The following is a 21113-nucleotide window of genomic DNA, read 5'->3' on the forward strand; positions in this document are numbered from 1 at the left end:
TTGAAGCACTTTAAGAGTTGACATTACAGAATATTCTGTGCGGACTTCAGCCTATTACATTCAAATAGGCAATGGTCAATTGTTTCATTTTTAAAATTACAAAACCTGTAAAGAGGGAAAGGTTGCTGAAAATTGCACTTTTTGGCAGTCTAATTAGGACTCGTGGAAAAACAGGACGTTCTCGAATGGGGTAGCAAGAAGTCACAAGGAAAGTTTTAATGAAACTTCCTAGGAAAGCTAGAAAGTCACAAGGAACTTTGGATGGGAAAGGCAACTTTTGTGTCAAATGTTCAAATTTTCCAAATTGTTCTGCAAGTGAAAATAGGGAATATAGTGTATTTTGAAGAAAAAAACCAAAACTCTTTAACTATCTTCCCACTCATTATATATATATATACATATATATATACATATATATATATATATATATATATATATATATATATATATATATATATATATATATATATATATATATATATATATATATATATATATATATATATGTATATATATATATATATATATATATATATATCCCAGGAGTGTGTTTGTCTTAGGGGCAAGTGTTTGGGGTTCTGCCCCAAGCACAAAATTCCTTTTCCTTACTGTATTTTTCTATCCTGAGTGGGGCTGGGTTTGTTTTATAAACTTCGAGGTCTTTTTCTATAGCTACCATCTGGCAACACTGCAAGCCCATGGGGAGTAATTACTCTTATTTCTTAGTCCTGGCATGTTATCTCTGTGCACTTTCATGATAGTACAACTCATATACAATTGCCACTGATTTCACATATTCAAATATGAAATCTTACCCTGCAATCATAACTCCAAAAGAGGGAAACCGAACTAAAATAAATTGAAATTTAAAAAAGGTGTTATCAGATGTTGAAATCCATACAGATCATTTGTATTCATATTATTTCAAAACAAGTTTAATATCTATTTAAATTTGAGGTTTTTGTTAGAAGGTGTACAAGAGAGAAGGAGCATAAATTTATTTTTTATTGCGTTATCCACAGAAGTGCCACCCTGGTCAGCATCGTTTATGCAGGGTGGCCATTTAGAGCCTTAGTCATTATATTCTATTGACCTGAGTTTTCTTGAGAATAGTTTGTCTTCTTTTTCTTTTAGGCGTTGGTATCTTTGGAGCAGGAGTGTCAATGCTCCTTTATCATTGTGATAGCATTCCTCAGTTGAGGCAGGTTGTCAAGCAGTTGAAAAGATTAGAGGTAATATTTACCATATTATCCAATATTTATTATACTACAAAACGTTTTCTTTTGTTTACATAGAAAACATAGGTTCCTAAAACAACTAGGTGGGAAAAATGAGCACAAGTCTTAGATGCATGATTGACATGGCCAGAACGGATCCGCTCTTTGTGGGGAGTTTGGAGGATTGATTCTGAAAAAAAAAAATGAGGTAATTTTAATTGACGAAGGAGTGATCAGATCGTAATGAAATTTCACATTTAGAAGGATTTTGTAACTCAGATCTCTAATTTTAAATTTTGATCAGATCCAGTGTCATTGGAGGGGGGCGGATATCTTTGAAAATGCTGAGACTGGAGAGATCAGGATGAAACTTGGTAGGGAGAATAAGCTCAAGTTCAAGATACGTGACTGACATAACTGGAACGGATGCGCTCTCTTTGAGGGATTTGGGGCTCGGGGGTTGTTGGGTAATTAGAAAAAATGAGGGATTTGTAACATACGAACATTAATCAGATCTTAATGAAATTTGGTATTCAGAAGGATCTTGTGCTTTAGAGCTTTACTTAAATCCCGACCAGATCTATTGAAATTAAAAAAAAAATGGAAGTTGACATTGGTACTCTGACTGACAAAAAATAAAGATAATGACGCAAGTAGTAAGAGCTATGAAAATATTTTCTCTGCAGAAAAAGAAACCATTGAGGCCGAAAGCCGTCGTGACGCAAGATTGTCGTCTGCAAATGCAAATGCTATGATGAACAAAAGCTGTGTGATAAAATGTACTGTAGGAACGAAGTTGAAGTTATTGTGAAAATATATAGTGTGAATAACCTGTCAGGTGTGAAAATACAACTTCAGCTGGGAATACCCAAAGATGAGATACTTCTAGTTTTTAGGGAACAACGACAAAATACCAGATTCTAATTGCTGAGATTTTTTCTATGAAAATAACATATCTTTATTACTTTTATTAGGGTAAAATTTCAGGAAATATTGAGAGATGTGTTGAATCAAATCAAAAGATCTGATTGTGCATTCAGTTTACTTAGCTAATGAAATGATTATTAACTGTTTGAATAAAGCTTAATATTCTGTAGATACGTTTTCTACTGCATTGTAATTATAATCAAAATTTACAGGATGATCAACACATCTTTTCAAACCTGGCGAATATGATTTGGCAACAAATTTGTATTGGGACCGGCAACGATTTATTGGCTCAGTTGACGCCACCCCCCAGGTATTTTTTCTTAAACTATTCTCATTATCTTCTTACTACTTATACCAGTTTTTGAGTATCCATTATACTGCTAATGCTTATTAACGATCATACCTTTACCGCTGCTACTAGTTTAATTTCTATTTTATCGTTTAATTCAAGCGGGGGATGTATTTCCTTTTTTGTATTATCCGCTTATGCAAAAACCCAAAAAGAAGGCAAATGAACATTGCTATTTAATACTTTGTGTTTGCTGCTAAGACTAAGAGCGTTTTCACACTACTTAAATAGCCAAGTAAAGCGATAGATGTCTCTTCTGGAAACAGTTTTTTTTTAATTAACGTGAGTTTCCCAGGAGTGTGTTTGTCTTAGGGGCAAGTGTTGGGGGTTCTGCCCCACTTCATATAAATAAATGATGATAGGTTACCAAAGATGTGTTCTTTGGTAATCCATTTAGGGTCCGACAGTTAAGAAGGACGTCCTCACATGCGGTGGAAAGGGATTCTAACACAGAAATAACAAGAATAGGAACTCCATGGCGGAGCTTCAAGTAGAATGAGATAGAGAAGGAGTGTACGGTGCTGTGGTGGCGTCAGAGGGCTTGGCGCTATGGGGAGTTATTTGTAGTATTTATGAATACTCAAGTATATTTGACTTTCACACTAATCTAAATATTTAACTTTTTATTGGAATATCCGCAAAAATTTATTTGCTGTAAAAAATCCGCTTGAGTTTTCAAAATGACAGGAACACCCAGATGAGTTGTTTGTGTCTTGATAATCATTATACTTTTGAATTTAATTTGTCAAAAAACCATATGTTAAATGCTGTTTACTTTTGCTTAGTCTGTCGACTTCAGCTTCTTGTTGTAAGTGGTAAGGTTTCGACCTCCATGTTTTTTTTTTAGGGAAAATATGTACCTTAGGTCAGATTAATGAATATGATAATACGTTTTGGAAAGCTGCATATAATTTTTATTGGGGAAAAAAGTTTTTCGCTAGTAATTGAGCCAGAGCCTACATTTTGTGTGTCAAAGTTGAATTTTATAGTATATGTCTAAGAGGACTATCTGGAGTCATGCAACCAATTTTTCGTCCATCGAGCCACTTTTCTGCTTTCTATAAATAAAAATGCAACATAAGGTAGTTTTGCAATTATTACGTCGGAAAGTAGCTGCAGCAATACGATTCTAAAAAGCAATATTATTGTAAGTTTTACCCGTTACAATACTTATTATACAAAAAGATAAGTTCAACTGGCTACAAAGTCAATATTTACAGTAAAATATTTTTAAATCCTTTCCTTGAATTCGTCTGCGAGTTTTGTGGAAGTAATCATTAGCAAAGAAATTAATCTAAATTATGGTTAGATACTTGTGCCGATTTATCTATATTTTCCTCTTTTTTTTCGTGACATTGTTTCAGCTAGTATCCTATAAAATAGATATATGCCAAATATTACGATCAATATCAACCAAATAATAAAGAATTGACTATCGACAGAAATGAGATGATGTATTGAACGTGGTTTTCCACCTTATATTGTCACTGATAAAATTTCCACAACCGATTGTTGCTTCCCACTGACTGTCGCATGATGTTTGCTGTATTTTTTGTTTTTGTTTTTTTTTTACGAGGTTCATTAATCTATGATGTAATTTTTCTTTGTAACTTCTCCACTTTTTCTTGACTGGTTCTATGATTCTAAAGATTGTTTTTATGATGGATGCTTAATCCTACGCTCACACTCAATGCGACGCTTTTTTTTTCTTATGAAGAAAGGCATACACATGATAAATGTATTCAAGACACAAAACACTTGACTCAAATACGAAGAAAACACGTAAAAAAAAAACCTCGCATTTTGGGATATTCTATAAGGGTTTCCGTAAAATATGACGGATTTTTGGCTTTGATTTATCTTCTGGGGCACGTAATTTAATTGAATTTCCTTCTTTCTTTTTTTTAATACGATCTTTGGAATGTAAAAATTAACCTGTTAGAATGCAAGTCTCAAAAAGCAGAAATATGATCAGTAAAAGAAATTAGCAAACAGTGAGAAATTATTTTTTCACAGAAAACTCGTAAAATTGCTTCTAAAAAGATAAAATCAGTTTTTGAAAGTTGGATTTCCTGATCAGTCTACGGCAAATTAAGCCGACGTGTTCTTCAAGTTCAAATGCTTCAACACAGATGTAAATTGTTGTGACTTACGAGCTTATACCAAAAAACAGGTGACAAAAACTGGAAAACATCGATTTTGCTTTAAAGCGCTTCTGTGTGAACTGGGAAGTAATTGTTGATCTTTAGCAGTTGTTGCCCTGAAAAAAAAGTGCTTTGTTTCAACAAAGAAATTTATTTATGTTTATAAGAAACGTATATTATCTCAGCAAAGGTACTACTAGAGGGTTTCCAGTATCTTGTTTTTATGGATCTTGTTAAGTGGACTTTAGTTCATCCATTGAAGAATCGGCGCCTTAAAATATTAAAATTCCACTTATAAAATGTTTCAAGTGATACTGGTGGTAGACTGTAAATAAATTTGGCATTGCCTGAGGCTTGTGGTAGATGTTCTGATACTGGTGGTAGACTGTAAATAAATTTGGCATTGCCTGAGGCTTGTATGGTAGTAAGATTTTTAAACAAACACCGCAATTTTACGAAACAATTTACTCTCTAAAACTTCAACCACTTACAGAAAGCTGACGGTTTTTTTTTATCAGAAAGTTGACTCTGTCAAAATTCCACATCCGAGGAAGAATCGGTTTGTCTTCTTCATTATTTTTATGGCACTTGGTATTAACCAAGTGACATATAGCAATCGCCAATTCTGTCTGTCTGTCGGTCCCGGTTTTGCTACTTTAGGCACTTCCAGGTAAGCTAGGACGATGAAATTTGGCAAGCGTATCAGGGACCGGACCAGATTAAATTAGAAATAGTCGTTTTCCCGATTTGACTATCGGGGGGGGGGGGGAGTAGGGGGGCGGTTAATTTGCAAAAAATAGAAAAAATGAAGTATTTTTAACTTATGAGTGGGTGATTGGATCTTAATGAAATTTGATATTTGGAATGATATTGTGTCTCAGAGCTCTTATTTTAAATCCCGACCGGGTCTGATGACATTGGGGGGAGTTGGAGGGGGGAACCTAAAGTCCCGGTTTTGCTACTTTAGGCACTTCCAGGTAAGCTAGGACGATGAAATTTGGCAAGCGTATCAGGGACCGGACCAGATTAAATTAGAAATAGTCGTTTTCCCGATTTGAACATCTGGGGGGGGGGGGGAGGAGTGGGGGGCCGGTTAATTCGGAAAAAAATAGAAAAAACGAAGTATTTTTAACTTATGAGCGGGTGATTGGATCTTACTGAAATTTGATGTTTGGAATGATATTGTGTCTCAGAGCTCTTATTTTAAATCCCGACCAGATCTGATGACATTGGGAGGAGTTGGAGGGGGGAAACCTAAAATCTTGGAAAACACTTAGAGTGGAGGGATCGGGATGAAACTTGATGGGAAAAATAAGCGCAAGTCCCAGATACATGATTGACATAATCGGAACTGATTCGCTCTCTTTGGTGTAGTTGGGGGGGGGGGGGGGTAATTCTTAAAAATTAGAAAAAATGAGGTATTTTGAACTTACGAACGGGTGATCGGATCTCAATGAAATTTGATGTTTAGAAGGATATCGTGTCTTAGAGCTCTTATTTTATAACCAGAACGGATCCGCTCTCTTTGGGGTAGTTGGAGGGGGGGGGTTAATTCTGAAAAATTAGAAAAAATGAGGTATTTTTAACTTACGAACGGGTGATTGGATCTCCATGAAATTTGATATTTAGAAGGATATCGTGTCTCAAAGCTCTTATTTTAAATCCTGACCGGATCTGGTGACATTGGGGGAAGTTTGGGGTGGGGAAACCTAAAATGATGGAAAACGCTTAGATTGGAGGGATTAGGATGAAACTTGGTTGGAAAAATAAGCAGAAGTGTTGCATACGTGATTTACATAATTGGAACGGATCCGCTCAATTTGGAGGGGGGGGGGTAATTCTGAAAAATAAGAAAAAATGACGTATTTTTAACTTACGAAGGAGTGATCGGATCTTCATGAAACTTCATATTTAGAAGGACCTCGTAACTCAGATACATTATTTTAAATCTCAACCGGATCAAGCGTAATTGGAGGGGGGGCAGTTGAGGGGACCGGAAATCTTAGAAAATACTTAAAGCGGTGAGATCAGGATGAAACTGGATGGGAAGAATAGAAACCTGTCTAAGATACGTGAATGACATAACTGGACCGTATCTGCTCTCTTTGGTGGAATTGGGGGGGGGGGTATTTTGAAAATTGAGGTATTTGTAACTTACGAAAGGGTGACCAGATCTTAATGAAATTTGATATTTAGAAGGATCTTGTGCTTTAAAGTTCTAATTTCAAATTGCGACCAGATCCTGTGACATTCGGAGGAGTTGGAGGGGGAAACCGGAATTCTTGGAAAAAAAGAAAATTGGGGTATTTTTATCTTACGAATAGATGATCGGATCGTAATGAAATTTGGTTTTTAGAAGGAATTCATGTCTCAGAGCTCTTATTTCAAATCCCGACCAGATCTTTTGACATTGGGGGGAGTTGGAGGGGGAAATCTTGGAAAAATACTTGGAGTGGAGGAATCGGGATAAAGCTTGGTGGATAGAATAAACAAATGTCCTTGATACGTGATTGGGAGAATCGTACCGGATTCGCTCTCTTTGGGGGAGTTGGGGGGAGGGGTTCAGTGATTTGGCGAGTTCGATGCTTCTGGACGTGCTAGGGCGATGAAAATTGGTTGGCATGTCTTGGAGCTGCACAATTTGACTTGATAGTCGTTTTCCCAGATTAGACCATCTGGGGGGCAAACGGGAGAGGATAAATTAGAAAAAATTAGGTATTTATAACTTCCGAGTGGGTGATCGGATCTTAATAAATTTTGATATTTAGAAGGACTTTGTGACTCAGAGCTATTATTTTAAATCTTGACCGGCATTAAGCCTCTTATTTTCCTTTTTAAATCAATCTATTGATTCATAGAATTTTGTTAGAGCTCATACCATGTGATCTCTTGGCTCTTAGCTCTTCTCGCCTCGTTACAAGTGCCATATGAGCTCTTAGCTCTTGTTATATTTTGTACTTTTATTTCTAATAATGTATACGTAATATCACAGTAACATTATTTGTTTTATTTGAAATTTATAAAATTAAAAAGAGGTCAACAGAGCTACCCACGCTCCTTCTCAATCCCACTCCAGGCCGGCATTAAGCCTCTAATTTTCCTTTTAAATCAATCTATTGATTCTTTGAATTTTACTAGAGCTTATACCATATGAGTTCTCGGCTCTTCCGGTGTCGTCACAAGTGCCATATGAGCTCTTGTTTTTATATTTTGTACTTTTATTTCTAATAATGTATACGTAATATCACAGTAACATTATTTGTTTTATTTGAAATTTATAAAATTCAAAACAGAGAAATTGCTTATGGATTGTTTTGCGTAACTGACTGACTGACCGTATCTCAAACATTCTCAAACAGTATATTAGGGCGTTTATCCCCCCCCCCTTTCAGGATAAAGTACAACTTTTAATGGGTCAATTTTGGAAACTATCATTTTTTTATTGAAATAAACGTTTTCACAATAGAAGAACTACCCCCCTCCCCCAGCACCCATATTGCACTGTTAACCCTAAAATTTCCTTTCAGTAGGATATAATAGATTAATCTCTGGTTCTAAATCGCTATGAACATAACCTGAGTCTAAAACGTACTTTTGAGGCTTCAGTCTTCTTCCCCCCCATCCGCTACAATACTACAGATTAAAGTTAATCTGTATTGTCCGATATACGTTTTTTTGCATTTATTTAGTTACTAAATAAAAAAAGGGGCTACTTTGTATCTGCTGTTTCGAAGGTTTTGCCCCCCACCCAAATAAAAATTTCTGCGTACGTGCCTGGTATAGTTTCTCCTCTATTATGCATAGTCCCAAAAGTACTTCTTTTAGTTGATAATAAAGCACTGAATCGGCTAAAAAGCAGTTTGATATTAGGTTGGCTAATATCAAACTTTATCTGATAGAAATTTTTGAGATTGTCATTTGTTGGCATAGAAACTTCGAAAAGAGCTTGTTCGACTGGAAATTCAAAGGGCTAGTGCTCTTTTCAATAGTTGGATGTGGTTTGAGGGCAACAAACACCCCTCCCATGTCCACCATTTCTTTGGGATTTTCTTGTGGAAGGGACTTCCCATAAAGGGATTTTTTTCACTGAGGGGAGAGGGGATTTCCAGCATGATTTGAAAAATGATCAGAAATTACTTGATGAATTTTTTTTTACGAAAGTAAGTAGAAATTTCCGGGGTATTTTCAGCGAGTAGGGAATTGTTCGGGGGATTTATATAAGGGAAATTTTTTTAAGGAGGTGAAGGTTAGTTCCCAGTATGATTTGAAAAACTATCAGTAATTCAATAACTTAAAACGCGGAGCTTGTCGGCATTTCATAAATTAGAATTTCATCTTATATTAAAGTACTGGCTTTGCTTTCCCTTGTCTAACTATTAATTGTAATTAAAAAAGAAGAAGAAAAGAACATGAAGAAGCAGCTTATCAGACCTTTGTCTAACTATTAAATGTTATTAAAATTGCACAGCTGAATTTCATACTGACTTTGTCAAGAAATAGTCCCCTTCCAATGTTAGTATGTTGCGCTTAGAAACACTCTTCTTTTAAAGAGGTGCAGAAAAGCCGTCAAAAAGATGGATAAGTTCTTGTCTGATTGTCTTATCATTTTCAAATTATGTCATTTTGAAATTTACATTAATGCTGATTGTATTTTTACGCTTCTATTTTCCTTTCAGTAGTTTTTGGTACGGATGCGCGGACGAAGAGGATTCAGAAGTATCTGATTACGGGGACAAAGAGAGCGAGGAACAATTCTTCAAAGGGTAAGAATAAACTGTTGAATAATTATATTTTAGAATAATTGGATAGTTGTTTCTTAATTATAGCTGTGCGTAAAGACTGTATTTTAGAAGTATATTTAAATTAGGTTTTAAATTTACCACAAAATTTGGTTGATCTGGAAAAACTAATTAGGTCTCTCTTATTGATGAAATATCCTAATTCTTATAACGCTTAGTATCTACTAAGTGACATATAGCGATCGCAAGTTCTGTTGGTCGGATTTGTCGGTCCCGGTTTTGCTAGTCTAGGCACTTCAAGGTAAGCTAGGATGATGAAATTTGGCAGGCGTATGAGGAACTAGATTAGATTAAAATAGAACTTATATTTTACCCAATTCGACCATCTAGGGGGGGGGGTTTAAATCGGTAAAATTAGAAAAAATTAAGTATTTTTAACTTACGAACGGGTGATGGGATCTTAATGAAATTTGATATTTAGAAGGATATCGTGTCTCAGAGCTCTTATTTTTAAAATCCCGACCGGATCCGGTGACATTTGGGGAAGTTGGAGGGGGGAACCTAAAATCTAGGAAAACACTTAGAGTGGAGTGATTGGGATGAAACTTGGTGGAAAAAATAAGATAAAGTTCTAGATACGTGATTGAAATAATTGGAATGGATCCGCTTTCTATGGAGGAGCTGGGGGGTGTTAATTTGGAAAAATTAGAAAAATTTAGGTAGTTTTAACCTCAGAACGGATAACCAGATCTTAATGAAATTTGATATTTAGAAGGAACTCATGTCTAATAGCTTTTATATCAAATCCCAACCAGATCTGTTGACATTAGAGGGAGTCGGAGAGGGAAACCAGAAATCTTGGAAAACACTTAGAGTGGTGAAATCGGGAAGAAACTTGGTGGGTAGAATAAGCAAATGTCGTAGAAATGTGATTGACTTAACTGTTCTGGATCCGATCTCTTTGGGGGAGTTAGGGGTGGGGTTTAGTGTTTTGGTGAGTTTGGTGCTTCTGGATGTGCTGGGACGATGAAAATTGGTAGGCGTGTCAGAGACCTGCACAAATTGACTTGATAAAGTCATTTTCCCAGATTCAACCATCTGGGGGGCTAAAGGGAGAGGAAAAATTAGAAAAAAATAAGGTATTTATAACTTACGAGTGGGTGATCGGATCTTAACGAATTTTGATATTTAGAAGGACTTCGTGACTCAGAGCTCTTATTTTAAATCCCGGCCGGCATTAAGCGTCTAATTTTCCTTTTAAATCAATCTATTGATTCTTTGAATTTTGCTAGAGCTTATACCATATGAGTTCTCGGCTCTTCCGGTGTCGTCACAAGTGCCATCTGAGCTCTTAGCTCTTGTTTTTATATTTTGTACTTTTATTTCTAATAATGTATACGTAATATCACAGTAACATTATTTGTTTTATTTGAAATTTATAAAAGTAAAAAGAGAAATTGCTTATGGATTGTTTTGGGTAACTGACTGACTGATCGTATCTCAAACAGTAAGTTGTACGAAAAAGGTGTTTCAATCCCTGTTTCTAGGGCTATAATGAAAGAAAGGTTAAGATGCCTAGGACACATTCTTTGAAGGAAGGATGTCAGATTGCCAAAGATTGTCCTTGTCGGCCAACCATCTAGGGCCAAACGAAAAGTAGGTTATCCCCCATTGGGGTGGGAGGACGTCGTAAGGTATGGTTTAAGGGAAATTGGTACTTCCTGGGACGGTGTAAGGAGGAAATCTTTGAATGGACTGGGATTGAGAAGGAGCGTGGGTAGCTCTGTTGACCTCAGGCGGCTTGGTGCTGCTGAGAATTGTTTGTAGTAGTATTATTAATCATGACTTTTCTTGCCATTGGCTGTTCTATGGAAAATATTTGCTGGTCCTAATCCATTAGCTCTTCTGGCTCGGTATTAGCTGGTCTTGACTCTAGTCTGGGTCTTAGGAGTGCCTTACAATGATGTGCCCTCTCATTTAAATGAATCTCGGTTGTTGGGTCGATAAATACTTTACAGTTGTACACTTTCTTGTAGAAGACTTCCCTCGTTATAAAGCGGATTGAATAGTTCTTTCGCATCAGCCGATAAGCAGATAGGTTTAGATGATTTTCTGAAAGTGGGGTACAGTCTTGTAGTTTCAGAAACAATCGTAATCAATACTGTACGTAAATATTGGGTCGAACCAGCTCTAAATGTGTACCTTTAGGAATCTGGGGAAGGTAATCAGGAAGGGTGTGCGAAAGTACAGGATGGCTGGTTCCCAGCTTCAATAGCATTCCCTGGCCGATGGGCCATGAAACGGAGATAGGCACCGCTGGTAGGCACTTTAAAGTCCAACGCCATATTTTTATCGTTTTTTTTTACCTCTTCTTGCTCTTCCGCCCGCTATGAGAATGTAAATCACATCCTACAGTTTTTGAACATGCATGATCCAGTTGATGTCGTGCTATCTTGCAAAATAAGTACTCAGAAAAGGCATTGGCCCACCACAATTTTGTGCATCTTCACATTCTTCACCTACTTTAATGATGAAGTTTATGTTTTCTTAGAAGTTTAGTCTTACCCATCAGAAGTTACGAGACTTAGAAAATTTGCCTGATTTTCGAAAAAAGGTGAAAATACCCCCTAAAAGTCAAGAAATCTTGATGAAAATCACATCATAAGATTCAGTGTATCAAAGAACCCTACTGTAGAAGTGTCAAGCTCCTGTATTCATAAATCTGGTATTTTGCATTTTTTGTTCCCAGAAGAGAGATCATGGATGCGTGTTTCTTTGTTTGTTTGTGTTGTTGTATTTTTCCAGGGTAGGTCGCATCCAAATAATGGTCCTAGAGGAATGGAAAAGTGTGCTTTCGAACGGAAATTAAAATTTCTAGTGTTCGTTTTAAGTTATAGCAGGTAGCAAAGTGGATCGGTGATCTGCTTGACAATATAGCGGCCAAGGGATTGATCCTTGCTACGGTTAGGTTGGTTGACGTACTAGCTGCCTGTTTTCGTAAAAAGAAGACCTTGTAACTGAACCATTAATTCGACTCCCTGTGTGCTTGCAATGGCTCTTGAGGGTCTTTCCCCCTTTTCTTTCTTCTTGTAGAAGGGTTTATCTATATACATATATATACATATAAATATATGTATATATTTATATACAGCTAGTATATATATATATATATATATATATATATATATATATATATATATATATATATATATCATGAAAAGAGAAATAACCAATGCAACAGGTTCAAAAAAAAAAAAAAAAAAAAAAAAAAAAAAAAGGAAGACTGTTTTCCTAAATTAGTGATTAATATAGACCAGCACTTGAATGAGGCCTTAACCCTACTCATCCATACAATCACATAGGCCAAACAGCATAGCCACACACAATCAACCATAAAGAATAATCCATGGACAGGCAGTCATGTCGTCAATAAGTATAAGTCGTCATTTACCAAACAATAGAAAAATAATATAGACAAATAATTCAGAGGTATATATATATATATATATATATATATATATATATATATATATATATATATATATATATATATATATATATATATATATATATATATATATATATATGGCGCTTCGCACCACCCCAACACCTAGTTGGTAGGGTAAAATACGAAGGAGTGATTCAGACCTCTTAACTTAGATCACTTATTTTAAATCTCAACCGGATCCAGGGTCATTGGGGGGGGGGGCAGTTGGGGTTGACCATAAATCTTGGAAAATACTTAAAGCGGAGAGATCAGGATGGAACTGGATGAAAATAATAAAAACCTGTCTGAGATACGGACTGACATAACCGGACCAGATCTGCTCTCTTTGGTGGAGTTGGGGGGGGGGGGGTAATTCGGAAAAATGAGGTGTTTGTAACTTACGAACGGGTGACCAGATCTTAATGAAATTTGATATTTAGGAGTATATTGTGCTTTAAAGCTCTAATTTTCAATTCCGACTAGATGCTGTGACATTGGGGGGAGTTGGAGGTGAAAACCGGCATTCTTGGAAAACGTGAAAATTGGGGTATTTTTATCTTGTGAATAGGTGATCGGATCTTAATGAAACTTGATGTATATAGAAGGATCTTACGTCTCAGGTGCTCCATTTTCGACTCGAATTGGATCCGGGACATAGGGGGTTGGATGAGGGAAACAGAAATCTTGGAAAACACTTAGATTTGAGAGATCGGGATAAAACTTGATGGGAAGAATAAGCACAAGTTCTAGATAAGTGATTGACATAATTGGAACGGATCCGTTCTCTTTGGAGGAGCTGGGGGGTGTTAATTTGGAAAAAAATGAAAAACTTAGGTATTTTCAACTTAAGAACGGGTGACTGGATCTTAAGGAAATTTGATATTTAGAAGGATTTCATGTCTCAGAGCTGTTATTTTAAATACTGACCAGATCTGTTGACATTGGGAAGGGGGAGTTGGAGGGGGAAATAGGAAATCTTGGAAAACGCTTGGAGTAGAGGAATTGGGATGAAGCCTGGTGATTAGAAGAAACAAATGTTCTTGATACGTGATTTACTTAACCGTACTGGATTCGCTCTCTTTAGGGGAGTTGGGGGGAGGGGTTCAGTGATTTGGCGAGTTTGGTGCTTCTGGACTTGCTAGGACGATGAAAATATGTAGGCGTGTCAGGGAGCTGTACAAATTGACTTGATAAAGTCGTTTCCCAGATTCGACCATCTGGGGGGCTAAAGGGAGAGGAAAAACTGGAAAAAAATGAGGTATTCATAACTTACGAGTGGGTGATCGGATCTTAATGAATTTTGATATTTAGAAGGACATCGTGACTCAGAGCTCTTATTTTAAATCCTGACCGGCATTAAGCCTCTGTTCTTCCTTTTAAATCAATCTATTGATTCTTAGAATTTTGTTAGGGCTCAGAACATATGAGCTCTTGGCTCTTAGCTCTTCTTGCCTCGCCACAAGTGCCCTATGAGCTCTTAGCTCTTGTTTTTTGTGTGTAAATTACAAATTTGAAAAAAAATTGTTTCCCCAAAAGTTAAGATATTTTTTTTGCTTTTCTAGCTGCTAAAGATCAAATATCATTTTTGACTAATAAAAAAAAAGGAACAGAAAAACAAAGACAAGAAAACGTCTTTCACTTTTGTTTTCTGGCTTAGTTTCTTGTTCTTGTTATTTTTTGGTTTTTTGTTTCAGTTTTTCTTTGATGACATACACTCATTTGGGCTCTAAATCATGAGTGGGTTGAGCTCGTTTCTCAGGGTCACGATATTTGCCTTCTCTCCTTTGACATCGCGAAAGCCTTTGATCGTGTATGGCAAAAGGGACTTCTATGTAAACTGAAAGCCTGTGGAATTGATATTCGACTAAATGAGGTGCTTGCTGACTTTTTTTGTCAAGGATCATTGTAAGTTGTCCTCGACGGCTTCATATCAAAAGCACATCCAATCTTATCAGGAGTACCCCAAGGAAGTATTCTTGGGCCAACTCTTCTTGGTATTCGTAAACGATATAGGGGACAACCTTGTGAAGAAACCTCACCACTTTGCTGATGACACGACAGCAAAAACATCAATTGCAAAAGATGACGATCCCAGCAAACCCCATAAGGAACTCCAGGTTGACCTGGAGAGAATCGAGGCGTGGGCAGATGCATGGCTTGAAAGTTTTAACGTATCAAAAATGGAAGAGCCCCTACTTTCCAAGGCGCTTAATATGAGGGCTCATCCTGATTTCGTCTTCAAAGGAGAGGCAATAATGCGAGTTGATACACTTTGCCTACTTTGAGCAAATTTCTCTTCGGAACTCTCATGGACTGAGCAACTCAGTAAAATTAGATCCTCTTTCTCTGAGAAGTTAGGAGTTATCCTAAGATGCAAAAGTCTTCTTCCTGATGAGTCTGTTCTGCCACTTTTCATTTCGTGCATCAGACCTGTCATGGAATATGCATGTCCTCTTTTCGTAAATGTTCCTGTTTGCAATTTCAAAAGCTGTATAAGTGCAACGAGTTTTTTATTTTTAAAGGTTTTGCTTTAAAGTTTGAAGTGACTTTTATCTCAAGGCCTTACCTGGCTTTAAAAATCAAAAATCATATTCCAGACATGTTATCTTGTCTCACAAGATAACATTGACTGAAGATTAACAGACTGATGTATTTAAAATTGGGCAGCTAAGAATAAACTGTAGTTCAATACAAACAAGTTAAAACATTTTGGTTTGGGCTAAGATAAATAGAAGTGGCAGTATTTTCATTAGTTCTGAACGCCCTAGCAAACATCAACCATACCAAAAAGACCTTAATATGTCCTTATTACAAATTCAGGAGCCCTGAGATAAATGTAAGGCCTTTTTGTTGTGAAAGAAGTTAAAGTGAGAGGAAATTAAAAAAAAAATAATTCAAAAAAGTGTGCAAAAGCTTTTTTGGAAGTATGCAATTTTGGGGTCAAACAATTGATATTTAGAGTGACCTGGAAATCTTGGAAAACGCTTAGGGTGGAGAGATCAGGATGAAACTTGGTGGGAAAAATAGGCACAAGTCTTAGATACATTATTGATATAAATGGACCGGATCCGCTCTCTTTGGGGGAGTTGGGTGGATTTCCAGTGTTTTGCCGAGTTTGGTGCTTCTAGACGTACTAGGACGATGAAAATTGGTAGGCGTGTCAGGGACCTGCTCAAATTGACTTTATAATAGTCTTTGCCCCGATTCGACCATCTGGGGGGCTGGAGGGAGAAGAAAAATTGAAAAAAGAAGTATTTTTAACTTACGAATGGGTGATCGGATCTTAATGAAATTTGATATTTAGAAGGAACTCGTGTCTTAGAGGTCTTATTTTAAAATCCCGACCGTATCCGGTGATATTGGGGAGAGTTGGAGGGGAAACAGGAAATCTTGGAAAACGCCTAGAGTGGAGAGATTGGGATTAAACTTGGTGGAAAAAATAAGCACAAGTCTTAAATACGTGATTGACACAACTGGACTGAATCTGCTCTCTTTGTGGGGAGTTGGGGGGGCGGTTGTTTATTCGAAAAAATTAGAAAAATTGAGGTAATTTAACCTAGGGTCGGGTGACTGGATCTTAATGAAATTTGATATTTAGAAGGAATTCATGTCTCAGGTCTTATTTTAAATTCCAAACAGATCTGGTTACACTGGGGGGAGTTGGAGGGGACAAAAGGAAATCTTGGAAAACTCATAGAGAGGAGAGATGAAACCAGGTGGCATGAAACTTGGTACAAATGGGTGATCATATCTTAATGAATTTAGAAGTAGCGTGTGTCTTACAGCTCTTATTTTAAATCCTGACCTTTATTAAGCCTCTGATTTCCTTTAAATCAATATATTGATTCTTAGAATTTTGCTAGAGCTCATGCCATATGTTCTCTTGGCTCTTCAGACTTCGTCACAAGCGCCATATGAACTCTTAGCGCTCTTTTTATACTGACACTAAAGAGTGAATTCGGCCCTTTTGGGCTTGTGATAGCCGTTTTGTTGGAATAAAATCTTGTCTTACAAAACCAAACTTATTTTATTTTCTGAAGTCTTGACTTTTCAAATTAAACCTTATTTACCCAGGAAAGTTTTTCCCCAGAAAATTCTTCTCCAAAAATTCATCTATGCTTATAACGACTGACGGCCTCATCTTTTAATAGATGGTGCTTAATGATCCATAATTACACATAAATTCTAACTTTATCAAATGGAGCTTTTATATACATTTTCATTTTTAAACATTTTTCTTGTATTTGCTAATTGAATTTGAAGGAACGCATTTGTCTCTGTGCTTTTCTACATAACAAAATGAGCCAGGAAAGTCTAAGGATTTGTTAATAGTAAGGGAAAAAAGGTCTTGACCTAGCATCCCAACCACCTTGAGGTTTTCGCTCTTGTAATATATTTAGCCAGTCTTCAAAATTTATCCCTTTATAAATTTTTTAGGTCGGAAAAACATAGTATTTATTGTCTGTAAATGATTGACGTTCCTCTTTTTTTCTAGGTAATGAAGTAAAGTAGCTGCTGGGCAGTAAATTTCTAACTCTGTATAAGCCTGTTTTCTGTTGCATTCGTCTTTTTGTGTATAGACGCTTATTTTTACATAAAAAGACAGTGCAACAGAACTGGTTTCTTATAATTTTAAAGTTTAAATAAATAAAAAATCAAGGGTTCTAAACCTTAAGTTAAATAGAATCTCAGTAAAATTCGTGTGTATTTTTCTTTCTCTCGCCTTTTCATATTTTACAAAAAAAAAATAGAACCCTAAAAAAATTTTCTGATCAATTTCTTTTTTGCTCATCCTTCACCTAACGAATTTACTGCTCATTGAAGCTGTGCAATTATGAGGCCTCTGCTCCTGCCAAGGAACCCCTTCCTGACTCAACATTCAAGACCAGTTTTTTCCCCTTATTTTACCAGAAATTAAATCAATAAAATATTGCTTCTTTGCATTCTTGCAAACTACTTGTTGATCCTAGAGTTAGGGATAGTTCATAGGAACGGAGTACAAGACAGATAAAATACAAAACGGCGTTCATCAAAACAATGAATGAAAATCACTTATTATACACGAACATGTGTTGGATACTTATAAGTTTAAACATCCCCTTTTAAGATGGGGATGTCATAAAGGAAAACTGGTTTTGTGGTTATCTCTCAAAAACAGTTTCGACAGATCTGTTTCTGGACCCACCATTTTATATTTTCGGATTAATGCTAAACTTAAAAAAAATGTAGCTAGGCTTTTTTATATATAGAGTGAACCTTGATAAAAGTTGGAAAGGCGATCTTGCTTGTCGAAATGCCAGAATTTACCGTATCTATATGCTTACTAATGGCGAAATAATATTATTATGAAATGACTAAAATAATTGATTCTCTCAAATATGTTGAAAAACCATCGGAGAAAGAATAATTTCTGTTGAAAATATGTTCCGTATTCATTAAAGAGCCAACACCGCTAGTTGTTTGGGGGAGTTAAATGAGAGTTGCGCAACTCATATTTATGGCTTTTTCGTTTTTTATGGCACTTGGTATTAACCAAGTGACATATAGCAGTCGCCAATTCTGTCGGTCTGTCTGTCGGTCTGTCCCGGTTTTGCTACTTTAGGCACTTCCAGGTAAGCTAGGACGATGAAATTTGGCAAGGGTATCAGGGACCGCACCAGATTAAATTAGAAATAGTCGTTTTCCCGATTTGACCATCTGGGGGGGAGTGGGGGCCCGGTTAATTCGCAAAAAATAGAAAAAATGAAGTATTTTTAACTTATCAGCGGGTATTTGGATCTTAATGAAATTTCATGTTTGGAATGATATTGTGTCTTAGAGCTCTTATTTTAAATCCCGACCGGATCTGATGACATTGGGGGGAGTCGGAGGGGGAAAACCTAAAGTCCCGGTTTTGCTACTTTAGGCACTTCCAGGTAAGCTAGGACGATGAAATTTGGCAAGCGTATCAGGGACCGGACCAGATTAAATTAGAAATAGTCGTTTTCCCGATTTGACCATCTGGGGGGGGGAGTAGGGGCCGGTTAATTCGGAAAAATAGAAAAAATGAAGTATTTTTAACTTATGAACGGGTAATTGGATCTTAATGAAATTTGATGTTTGGAATGATATTGTGTCTCAGAGCTCTTATTTTAAATCCCGACTGGGTCTGATGACATTGGGGGGAGTTGGAGGGGGGAAACCTAAAATCTTGGAAAACACTTAGAGTAGAGGGATCGGGATGAAACTTGATGGGAAAAATAAGCGCAAGTCCTAGATACTTGATTGACATAATCGGAACTTATTTGTTCTCTTTGGGGTAGTTGGGGGGGGGGGGAGTAAGTCTTAAAAATTAGAAAAATGAGGTATTTTCAACTTGCGAACGGGTGATCGGATCTCAATGAAATTTGATGTTTAGAAGGATATCGTGTCTTAGAGCTCTTATTTTAAATCCCGACCAGATCTTGTGATGGGGGCGGGGAGTTGGGAGGGGGAACCTAAAACTTGGAAAACACTTAGAGTGGAGGGATCGGGATGAAACATGGTGGGAAAAATAAACACAAGTCCTAGATAGATGATTGACATAAACGGAACGGATCCGCTCTCTTTTGGGTAGTTGGGGGGGGGGGGTTAATTCTGAAAAATTAGAAAAAATGAGGTATTTTTAACTTACGAACGGGTGATTGGATCTCCATGAAATTTGATTTTTAGAAGGATATCGTGGCTCAAAGCTCTTATTTTAAATCCTGACCGGATCTGGTGACATTGGGGGAAGTTTGGGGTGGGGAGACCTAAAATGATGGGAAACGCTTAGATTGGAGGGATTGGGATGAAACTTGGTTGGAAAAATAAGCAAAAGTCTTGCATACGTAATTTACATAATTGGAACGGATCCGCTCAATTGCGGGGGGGGGGGGTAATTCTGAAAAATAAGAAAAATAACGTATTTTTAACTTACGAAGGAGTGATCGGATCTTCATGAAACTTCATATTTAGAAGGACCTCGTAACTCTGATATCTTATTTTAAATCTCAACCGGATCAAACGTAATTGGGGGGGGGGGCAGTTGGGGGGACCGGAAATCTTAGAAAATACTTAAAGCGGTGAGATCAGGATGAAACTGGATGGGAAGAATAGAAACCTGTCTAAGATACGTGACTGACATAACTGGACCGGATCTGCTCTCTTTGGTGGAATTGGGAGGGGGGAGGTAATTTTGAAAATTGAGGTATTTGTAACTTACGAAAGGCTGACCAGATCTTAATGAAATTTGATATTTAGAAGGATCTTGTGCTATAAAGTTTAACTTTAGGTTCTGACCTTCTCACAAGTGCCAAATGAGCTCTTGGCTCTTGGCTCTTCCGACCTCGTACCATATGAGCTCTCGGCTCTTCTGACCTCGTCCAAATGAGCTCTTGGCTCTTCCGACCTCGTACCATATGAGCTCTCGGCTCTTCCGACCTCGTCACAAGTGCCATATGAGCTCTTAGCTCTTGTTTTTTTTGTGCTCGATATCTTCATTCAGCGTAGTCTGTTTGGTTTAAGATTGTTAACTTAGAGGATTCGGTTTATGCATTTAATGGCAAAAAGTTGGCAATGCGGAACCAATGGATTTAATATGTTTTGATTATGGACGTCTATGCTGTATTGATAATCTCAGATGTGTTGTTGTCAAACTGAAAAACCATTATATGGTGTCAGCTTGTAGGGATTAGCCATTTTTTAGGAAATAGTTTTTAAAAGTCCAGCAACTAACGGCTGTATAAGTGCAAAGAAGCTACTGCCTACTTGAAGGACACTTCCTTTTAAATTTCTTCCCCTTGTTTTTGCCTGCTATGGCACGCACTAGTGAACAATTTAACTTTGTCTGTTCCTAAAATACTTCTAGCAGCAGAACATCACTCTCAGTTAAATTTAAACAAAGCTCTGATAAGAGATTAATGAATTCTTTGTCAACCTCATCTTTGAGCGTAAGCCTTGGTTTGGAATTACCTAAGACGTAAAATGAATGTCAGTTTTCATGTAGTTTCTTCAGCAACTTGGTGTCAACTAATGACCTTTTACTGTTCACTGGTAAAAATAGGGTAATTTTATTGTCAAAAATGTTGGTGACTACAGTCAAATGCTTGGGTGTTTTCTGATTGAGATACAGCACAATGTAACTATAGGTCTATTTTAAGCCTGATTGGGTGCTGAGAGTAGAAATTTCGATTCATAGGGATATATTTGTTATTTAAACTTATTAGGGAATGTTAATCATGAACAGTC

General features: G+C 36.8%; 2 protein-coding genes across 7 annotated transcripts in view; one reads left to right on the top strand and one right to left on the bottom strand.

Annotated features, from left to right (window-relative positions):
- Window positions 1-21113, bottom strand: part of LOC136037695 (uncharacterized) — a gene marked incomplete in the record, with an annotated part of 547833 nt that overhangs the window by 412188 nt on the left and 114532 nt on the right.
- Window positions 1-21113, top strand: part of LOC136037698 (uncharacterized) — a 59354-nt gene that overhangs the window by 4182 nt on the left and 34059 nt on the right. For all 6 annotated transcript variants that reach the window (XM_065720460.1, XM_065720461.1, XM_065720458.1 and 3 more), the window contains exons 2-3: window positions 1135-1232; window positions 2357-2457. In XM_065720460.1, coding sequence (XP_065576532.1) covers window positions 1164-1232; window positions 2357-2457 — 170 coding nt within the window. In that variant the 5' untranslated portion in view covers window positions 1135-1163. The remainder of the gene's footprint in view (window positions 1-1134; window positions 1233-2356; window positions 2458-21113) is intronic.

Source organism: Artemia franciscana, chromosome 17, assembly GCF_032884065.1.
Source record: "Artemia franciscana chromosome 17, ASM3288406v1, whole genome shotgun sequence".
Taxonomy (NCBI): domain Eukaryota; kingdom Metazoa; phylum Arthropoda; class Branchiopoda; order Anostraca; family Artemiidae; genus Artemia; species Artemia franciscana.